Raw genomic sequence first — 10704 nt, 5'->3', positions numbered from 1 at the left:
ATAGTCTAGAGATTTTAATCTTTGCATAAACATAATAATTTAACAAACTGCAGAACTGTTTAAGTCAGTTCTTTTGTCGTATTCATGTTTTTATCTCAATAACTTGACTTTGTTACTGAGAATTGCTTACGACGCATTTACTCTGCATGACGAAATGAGCAAAAGCTGTTAAGCAATTAAGATGGCAGATGTAGATTTGTAAGGATTTTTGTAACTTAATTCCTAGAACAGAACTTTGAATTAACACATTTAAAAGTGTGCTAATTCAAATCTGTTTTAAATTTTTGTCTTCTATGTTGATTTCCATTTAAAACGTGTAATAAGATACTCCCTGTTAGCAACTTTATTCGAAGACTTGTCAACAGACAGTCTTCTAATAAATTTGAAATTTGATGTATAAAATGTTACAAAAATTGCAAACTGTTCCATTTACAATTAACATATATTAATTGTTTAGTAGTGCATCTGTTTGGAATATCAAAACGTTGCAAGATTAGTCTCAAAGGAAGTCTGCAGATCTTGCACATAGATTGCAAACAGTTTATTTTGTTTAACGATAAATGAGCTTTCTACCGTACAGACCAAGACTCTCTTAAAATTTTGGTGTTTATTTCGTCCGGAAAAAGTACATAAAATTTACAATTCTCCATCAGAGAATGTCCTTTAAAATAAATTCACAAATTAAAAAAAATTACGGTCATTGGTTAGACAGTTACCTTTATTAACAAAGTTTAAAAAAATCTGTAAAGTAATTAACGGCACAAAGAAACGCAAGTTTTATTTATGTACATTAAAATTATGTTTGCTTCCGGTAAACAAATTATAAATCGTCGTTACAACGTGGCAAGTCGAATGAAAATTTTAGAACGTGGTTAAACATTTATATAAATTTTATTTCACGTGCACGGAACGAAATTGTATGCCACTTATTTACATCATTTATATCCTCGTTCACACACTAACATATTGGAGATACTGGCATGTAAATTAATATATGTTACACTTAATTTTGTAGGCCAAATTTAAAATGATGCAGTCGCTTCACAGCATATTTGATGTAAAAGAAAAAAACGTGATGTTTACAAATGGCTGACGTACGTCACGGAAAGCATTTTTTAAAGTGAATTATCCAATCGTAGGTCGTTTTTCGGATATAAAAGAAGTTTGCATTATTACTCGGAGTGCTTTGGTCCACGACGTCAACTTAGATTTTAAATACCACATTTGGATTTTTACGTTCTAAAATTCTAACTTGTAAATTATTATTTCGGAAATAAGAGACGTCTGCATCACCACCACAAGAATCTTTTCTGGGATATTTTGTTCCGATCCTTACCAATTTCTGACGTCTTAAATAAGATAAATATGTGCAATGATGTAACTCAAAATGTTCTTTAATGGTTAAGAAATATGAGAAATCCACAAAAATCTTCTAATACTTGGTAATGTACAATAGGCCTAATCATACTCTGATCCAAAACAATTAAAAAAAAGAGAGAGAGAGATAGAGAGAGAAAAAGAAACCTTTACTAAGAGTCTTCTTGCAATTAATTATTGGAAGCACGAGGCACAGCCCGGTGCGGCAAAGGTACGCATGTGAAAAAAAAAGGCGGATTCTCCATGTTTAATCAAATTTCACCGCTGCGTATATCTTGCGAACGAAGGCGTAGGCGGCATAGAAACCTATGGTTCCCGTCAGAAGCCAGAACGTGAGTACCATCAGCAGTGTGTAACCAAAATACAAGAGTGTCGGGACAAATTCTGTGATTTCAAGCTAGAAAGTAAAAATTAAGATTGCCATTAATATTCTGAAATTTATATTTTTTAAATAAATTTATTTGCATATTTAAATATGTGCAAATGATTAATTAATTAATAGAATTATATATACACCAATAAATGTTACTTAAAATTTGCAAAAAGGATTAATAATATGACTATGAACTTCTGGCTGTACACAATGAAATCTATTGAATATTGTTACATGATCAAAAAAGAATTCGGAGAAAACTGGCAGGAAAAAAAATGTAATGAGTGAATGCTTAAGAAAATGCATATGATTGACTGTATTTGGATGCAGTATAGTTGGCAGTTCTGCAGATTCATCCAGTCATTTTCCTAAAATGCAATTTTTATGCTTTTTTAGCCAGAGGAAAAAATATTTTATGCATTACTCATTTTTTTGCATACAGAGTAGATTACAAATATTTGGCATAAACCTATGTGATTTTTACAAGATAAGAAATAGAACAAAGGCATGGATGGTGCATCACATCCGTGACTTGAGTAAGGGTAAGCAGTCCATAAACCCACATAACCAAAAGCCACTGTAATATGACAACATACAAGGGATTTGTGTGTGCGTATATATATACACACAGTTATACACAGTGTATACACTTAGGTCAACAATCAAACATCATGCATACAATGTCAAGAACCACATTTTATGCCAATTTAATTTACTGATAGAAGCAGCACTATTATAAGTTACATTGTCCACTTCAATTTCTACTTGTTAAAGAGTGGGTATTAACCAGTAATTTTGTACAGGACCAAACAGAATTATATTGGAAATTTTCATTTTAAAAAAGTGACATTTATTTATTTCCTCCTATTTTTGTTTAATAGTTCTAGTTCTTTTTTTTTGACAGTACAGTGGTGCCTCGTATAACATACTTAATCCGTTCCAGGTGCACGTCCGTTAAGTGAAAAGTCCGTTATACGAAATGCATTTTCCCGTAGAAATACATGTTAAAACATATTATTCGTTTCGCAGCATAAAATAATTGTACTGTACCATAAAAAAAATGAAAATGGAGCAGTCACCAATTATGCCGGGTAGTCAAATGTTGTGAGGAAGAGGTGGAGGATCACTTTCTTCACACATTCATACAGATACAGACTTTTTACACATTGCATCTTTTTATTGTTTTTTAATTGGAGTGAGATTCAGGAGAGGGTACTGGAGCTTGCAGGGTCAACTCCTCTTGTTCCAATCCTTTGTTTTTTGGCAGTTGGCTTCTTGAAAAACATGTCCAAGGTGGTCTGTTTCTCTCTTCTTCTTGAACACCTGTTGGAAATGACGGGCAAGGGCAGGGGTGGACAACAGTTTTTGCCCCGGGCCGAATTGGAAAGAGAACTTTTTTCACGGGCCGAACCAGAGACTGCCTTAGGAAGATTTTGAGGTGGTGCGAGAACTCATTGTGGAGTCACCCCGTAGTGACTAAATTGCACATAGAGATTACAGATACATTTTTCACATTATCATACTTTATCAACATTTTACGCTGTACTTAAGAGATTTGTAATGGAGGGTTAACTCTAAACGCACAATGAGTTGTTGACTTTTTTTTCTTTTAGGCATCAGAATTTTTCATTGAGCTATTTGGACTTGAGTAGCTAATATTCAAAGATTAGTCAAGGGCTGCATAAATTCATTAGAGGGGCCGGATCTGGCCAGCAGGCCGTATGTTGGCCATGCCTGGACAAGGGTGTCAATGTAGAGATCATTGATCCTGTTGGCCTCAGCTCTGTTTGGATAATGAGTGTTGGTAAACTGTTGAACCTCTCCCCATTTGACAAGGAAGTTTTTGTCAACTTTCACTCCTTCTGATGATTTCTTGCTTTGTTTCAATTAAAATCACTTTTCTGTTTTTTTAGAAGCCATGATTTGCACAACACTTAAATAAATGTAAATACCCTGCACTGAGATGATGTACGTAATAAACAAGGAAGCAAGCTAAATGGGAGCTCTGTACTTTAGTTATACTAATAATACTAATATAGTATAAAAATAGCAGATTTTCATTGACAATGGCAAAAAAGTGAAAACATCATTTGCACTTGTTCGCAGAAAGTCCATTGTTCACCTCACATAACTGCTGAATGGAAAGTCTGTTGTTTGCAGTGTCTGTTATTCAAGATGTACGTTATATGAGGCACCACTGTAGTTCTTTAAATTAACAATTTTTGCTCAATATGTCTGAAAAAATGGGCCTGTTATGATCAGTTTTGAACAAAATAATAATAATAAAAAAGGATAAATTTTAGAGACAAAAGAATATAATATAATTTATGAATACATTTTAGAATTCTGTGTTTAGATCTCCTATTCTTGGGCCTTGTCAGCAATATCCCTTTCAATGTTGCAAAATTAGCAGAGGCATCACTGGACGATCAAACGAGACAAGCCAAAAATATATCAACAATGTAATTTAAAATCCTGTCTTATTATCTGTTAATATTTTTTAAAATCAGCTTTAAATATTTATTACTTCATTATAATTCTGTTAACATAACAAAATTATTATAGTTTATCTTTGATTCTTTGATTATTTATTCACTGTAAGAAAGACAATTGATAATTTAATGATTGCATTTAAAATATTTTTAAAATTGACCAGTCTTCAAAGGTATAACCTTGTATTTGGAAACATTAAGCCATTCTTCTATTTTTAATTTGATAACAACAAAGCAATCAGCCTCTTAGACTGAGTTTACATAGTCAACAACGACAAATTATAACTGGCAATGGCAATGTTCTATAGCATTGCTTAACTGTTGAAGCATTCATATTGCCCATTACATACTACTGTTAAAACATGAACAATTTACATTACACCCACAAACACACACTATTCTCCAGATTTCTATACATGTGCTGACAATATGAATTTAAGCCAAAAATATTAATTATTTCACATTAAAGAATTAATATTTTTGTCTCAAATCCACATTGATTATTATCAATATAATAATAATAATACAGTAATAATTGAAAATGTTAATTCTGTGTGTTTAGTAGGCAATTCAAAAAAATTTCCTTTTATATTTTCTTAAATGTATCTAGTTTTATCCAAATCATAAAGTCTTTTAATTGTTTGATGAGAGTTTCCTCCGTTCTCTTAGTTATTGTAGGGAATTATGAAGAGTTTGTGCCATTTGGTCAATACATTGCAACAAAGATTAGATGACAAATCTTAACCAAGGCATTAGAGCAATGAGAGACAGTGTCAAAAATGCAAAGGTAACAATTAGTATGAATGCTTTATAGACAAAGACAAACTAAAAAAAAAAAAACAAAACAGATTTTTGTCATTGTTGCCTAGTAGCACAAAAGCAGCCTTAGTTTTTTTCTCAAACTTTCTATTTGTTAATTAAATTATTAATTCTGCTAAACTAAAAGAAATATTGATACATAAATAATTTTTCTATATAATTAAACAGACAGAATACCTTAGTAATAAAATAGAAAATGGCATAGGCAAACACATAAACGGCAGAACCTCCGGACACGATAAAAGATCGCCACCACCAGCGATAATCCTAAAAACGTTTAAAACATTATTTACTCCATAATACATGTTGGATGCTAGAAATGTATGATTATTGAACTAATTTATTTTAAATTAGTGTAAAAAAGAAAAAATATATACCTCGCCACATAGCTGGAAATACACCATTACTATTGATATTTGGGAACAAGATATAATGAGGATAATGAAAACTAAGAATAAGAAGCCAAATAAATAATAAAATTGATTTTCCCAGATTGCCTGAAAGTATACAAAAAACATTTTAAATTATCTGAAAAAATTTAAGAAATGCTTGAACTTATAAATTACCATAAGGCATATTAAAACAAAGTAAAAGGAAATTATTCTGTTTCAAATTTTAAATTATGTTGACTACCAATTTTCCGGCATGCTCAGTTCCAAAGCCATTCTGGATTAATGGTTTTGCCAGATTGACTGAGGTTATGTAACAACTTAACAGTACATCAAGGACCACTAATCATATGCCTTCACATTTCCAAAGGATTATGGTGTGCTAGAAACTTAAATTAAATGTACATTAAATGTGGACTGGTGTATACATTTAATACTACTAATGCATCTTTTTTGTGAAACCATATGTATGTTTAAATGTAAGTAAAATGAACTAAAAATTGCAAGAATACAAGGTTGACTGACTGTAGAAAATCTGAGCAAATTTGCACAAATGCATGCCATCTCTGGCCATTTGGTGAACAAGTCTGGCAGTTGTGGAAATTTTAATTGCCACCTTATAATTCTGTCTGGATTAAGAGAGATGCCAGAAAATCAGTAGTATCAGATCTCAAAATCAGATTTAATTTTTGATAATTAGTTAGCATTGAAAAATAATAATTTTCATCTTTATAAAAACTTAAAAAATTTCTTACTGTGAATATGAAGAATAATTCTATAAACATTGCTCCAAATGGTAGTATCCCAGCCATAAGAGTGCTAAGGAATAAATTTTATAATGAAAAACTTTCTCAAAAAGTTATTAAACTACGAATTTTCAAATATTACGAAAAGTTTTTAACATTTTTTGAAATTATTGTTACAAAAATGTAATTTCTTGATATTATCCATGTTTTAGCTTTACATAAATTTAATAATTTCATAAACAAACATCACAAAACCTGATAAATTTGTAATAAGCCATGACCGCCAGATTACATCTGGCTACTTTTCCGCAATTATATTTAATTAATTTCTCCCTCTAGTGATAAATTTTTAAAAATTAAATATAATTGTGGAAAATAGTCCAATGTAATCTGGTGGTCATTTGGCTTAATAATTTCATCTTAAATTTTGTTTTGTGTGTAAAAACAGTATATTTTCAATATAGAGTTAAAATTATCAACAAAAAACTCAAACTTACCACAAAATAGGATTCATATACCAAACTTGTTCTGGAACTTGTCTAGGAATCTGATTTGTTCGCACCGGATGTTCGTATGGATATTTACGGTAACCGAAATAATATCCGAGATAAACTAAAGGTAGAGAAATTCCGAACCACATGCAGAGTAGGGCTAACATCGTTGTAAATGGAACCTGAGAAAAATATTGATTGTCATTATATGGTAATGACATCAGTAGTAAATCTTCATATACATACTGCTCCAGAAGACTGTTTTCCCCATATGAAAAAATTTAGGAAGAAACATGTTCCAAACACAATACCAGGATACAGGGTTGCTGTCTGAAATAAAAAATAAATAAATGTTTATATAATTTAAAATAATAATTCTGTTAGTTTAATTACAGTAGAATTGCTTCAAACCAAAACCTTTGGAATACTTGTTAATTGACAAAAACAATTATACATTCAGATTGCCCACTAGTCTGGATGTTTTGACATTAGCATAGTTGTAGAGATTTAAAACATATTTAAGATGAAAGATAGGAAAGTTAATGCATTTCATCCCAATATGCAAAAATCAATAAATATTAGAGAATTTTTCTTCTGTGAAACTAATGTTCTCATTCCAAGCATTTTGAATTCTCATTACTAAATATCCCGTTCTTCACTAAAATCCAACACGTACAGTGATTCCACAATTTTATATTGTGTTATCTAAACTTTATTGAACTTAATAAATTATTATATTGACTTACAATCATCTCATTGTAAGTAAACAAGATGTTGCTGGCAAGAGGAAGTGAACAAAGTTAACAATCCCTCAGAGAGTTAAAATATCGAAAAGACTTGAAGTGACAAAACCTGCAACATGATTATGATAGCATATAAAGTTAGATCATCAACTATTTATTATACAGGCATTCCTTACTTCACAACAGTTCCTATGACTAAGACATTAAGTGAACTGGTCAATAAATAAGAAGCTTAATCATTATTTAAAAATTTTTTTCTGGATAAAGAAAAGATCTAAAAGAACTCCAACTTGATAACTTTGTTTTTATTTACATATTACAGAACATAAAAATACAATCAGCACAAAATTATAAAAATGATATACCAAGAAATTAAAGTTCATTCATAGAAAAAAGATATTCAGATTAATATTTTAGTTACCAAATCCTGATCAACTGGGATTACAATTAAAAAGGGGGATTCCTGAGACTCAGACTGAGAAAGCAGATTCCCTGCATGGGAGAACTGGTCTAAGTCTGAACAGTCATTAAACGAGTATGTTATTAATTGAAAAGAAGCTATATTAAAAAAAAAAAAACTGTTCACTTTTATGGCATCTTATGAGCATCAGACATTGAAACAACTTGTTTAATAATTAAGAAACCTTAATGATCTGGTATTTGTCCAGTTCTATAATAGATCCATAATGAAAGAATTACATCCTTTCTTAGACTGAGTACAATTATAATGCAATTCTTTCAGTAACTGTTCACATTATAATGCTTTCCATATATGCAACTTCAGTTAGTGTGTTAACAATCAAAAATGGTAATCTAATGAATTACAACTCTGATTCACACTAATTCTTACTGAAGAAGGTTGAAAACTTCTTTAGGATTTTATTTTCAAAAATGAAAGTTTTACATTTTCCTTTATTATAAATCTGTGAACACTTAAAATTTAATTAAAAAGTAATGAAAATCTCAAACAGATCATATTTTACCAAAAATGCAGCCTTTCTCCATTGCAATCCCTTTAATGTTTTATAAAGACGTGCAGAGAAATATCCAGCAAGTAATCTATACAAAATAAAATTGAAAATTAATTAAATTAATATAGCTTTAAAAACTATAATTAAAATATGTCAGGACAAAATTCATACATTACAATATTAAATGTGTAGAAGTAATCCAAAAGCGTCTTCTTTTAAATCTTAACGTCCTTTTCGCACTTCGGGAACTTACTGTCTTTAGGAAGGTCGACTCCGCTGTAAAGACAGTTAGTTCCCAAAGTGTGAAAAGGATTTTAAGATTTAAAAGAAGACACTTTTGTGATTACTTCTATGCATTTAATACTGTAATATAGTTTTATTTTCATTACTATTAATGATGTACAACATATAACAATTATGAATTATTATTAAAATTAACTCATTGATTTTATTGTATATCAGATACACATAAGTATGTTTGCATTTAACTGTTTGAATCCGATTCCAACAAGCAACTGCCTAACTGCATGTGAATTGATAAAATCAATACTATGAACATATTATTTTGAAATGACTATTTCTAAAATTCCATATGAGAAACCTAGTTGTTGTGAAAATAAAGAATGTAGTTTAATACCATTTACCATTTCTGTATGATACAATTATATGTAGCACTCCAAAAGAAAAAATTGTTTGACAAAATAATATTTTTAATAAAGTTTCAGATGTCTTTAAGAATAATTATCTGAAGTTTCTTACATTATCTATAAATTTTGCCAATCTTCAAAGAAACTATAAGCAAGCAGGAAATTATTATGTAAAACAAGGGTCACCAAGCTTTTTTGATTGTTGACCCCCCTACAAGTTTTCAAAACCTCACATTGACCTCCACCAAAAAGTTTATGTTACAAGCAAAACAAAGTACTTACTATTTTAATACCTTTCTTTTAATTTTGCATTTTTTTTCATTTACAGTAGAGCCTCGAAAACTCGGACTAATGTGGACCGAAGGATGGCCGAGTTTGTGAAAATGCCGGGTTATCGGGATTGGGGTTAAAAAAAATAAGTATGAGTGTTTCCTCAGAAAATGCTGTACTGTACTTGTATGTATTGTTTACTTGAGAATACAACAGAGAATAAACTGCCCAAATACCCTTAAACAAAGGAAAAGTACATCTTTTATGAAGGCATAGAGCCTTTACTACATGAAAATGAAAATTAATGAATACACTGTGTACAGTAATTTACTTCATAAGACAGACCTCAGAAAAATACTTTATGAGGCATAAAGCTGTCTTTATCATGAAAATTAATTAACTAAGGATTTTTTGCCCTGCCAGGGTGTGGCCGAGTTATCCGGAGTGCCGAGTTTTCGAGGCTCTACTGTATTGTATATTTGTTAATAATAATTTTTGTAACTGACAATCAGTGAGATGGATAAGCTTGATCCTTAGCTTAAGCTTGATAATCAAGCCCCGGGGGTCGATATTGACCACTTTGGCGACTCCTGATGTAAAAGGTAAGACAAAATGGATGAAACTAAATCCAGTTAATATATCTGAAATGCAGTTGTTGATATGAATCACTGACAGATTGAGTGTAAATTTATATCTTAGTGTGTATTTTAATCAAATGAAAATGCTCTACTATATTCTGTATAAATATAATACCAAGAATGCATTTTGTTTATATGAAATAAACAGTAATATTTCTCTAACTCAAAGTTCCAAGAGGCATGAAAAAACTGAGTTACAGACAATTTGATTAGATAACACAGTAAAAAATATGACAATTTTGAATAGATTTATATCTTTTTATCTCTCTTGCATTATATAAAGAATCTTTGCTAGTTTTCTTATTTTAAACAGTTCATGTAATGTCTTTTAGCAAAATTTTCAATGTAATTAATAGAATCTAACAGTTTTGCATGTAGATTTTGTTCAAATAAGCAAGAAGTCCTCTTAATCTGGACTGGATTTTTATCTCAAATGGGTGTTGGGGCAGTAGATACAACTAACTGAAAATTTCATGGCAATCTAATAATTAGGATCACTTTGGATAGAATAAATATTAAAATTTGAGTCATAGAGGTTGAAAACTTAAAACACTATAAAAACCTTCAATTTGGAAAAAATGTAAGTTGGAGACATTAAATCCTTATGCTATTCCATTGAGACCTACTAAGTGGTTTATTTTCTTCGAGTTAAAAAAATATTCAAATTGCAGATTTTTAAGTTAAAAAAGTTCTCTGTATTTGGCAAATACGATTATAATATTTTAATGTATAAAATATATTTTAGTGA

At 30.3% G+C, this 10704-nt stretch overlaps 1 protein-coding gene across 2 annotated transcripts in view; it reads right to left on the bottom strand.

Annotated features, from left to right (window-relative positions):
- Positions 1–878: 878 nt before the first annotated feature.
- The window catches only part of LOC111628507 (transmembrane 9 superfamily member 4-like), a 39492-nt gene continuing 29666 nt past the window's right edge, over positions 879–10704 (bottom strand). Inside the window, exons 12-18 of one of the 2 annotated variants that reach the window (XM_023372309.1) lie at positions 8414–8489; positions 6934–7017; positions 6694–6869; positions 6206–6269; positions 5439–5558; positions 5239–5328; positions 879–1774 (exon numbers count right to left, since the gene is read on the bottom strand). In XM_023372309.1, coding sequence (XP_023228077.1) covers positions 1625–1774; positions 5239–5328; positions 5439–5558; positions 6206–6269; positions 6694–6869; positions 6934–7017; positions 8414–8489 — 760 coding nt within the window. In that variant the 3' untranslated portion in view covers positions 879–1624. The remainder of the gene's footprint in view (positions 1775–5238; positions 5329–5438; positions 5559–6205; positions 6270–6693; positions 6870–6933; positions 7018–8413; positions 8490–10704) is intronic. The other variant, XM_023372308.1, reaches the window with a different exon arrangement.

This window comes from Centruroides sculpturatus, unplaced genomic scaffold (assembly GCF_000671375.1).
Source record: "Centruroides sculpturatus isolate CEXI.00-Female unplaced genomic scaffold, Cexi_2.0 scaffold615, whole genome shotgun sequence".
NCBI lineage: Eukaryota > Metazoa > Arthropoda > Arachnida > Scorpiones > Buthidae > Centruroides > Centruroides sculpturatus.
This window is presented reverse-complemented; position numbering and strand designations above follow the sequence as displayed.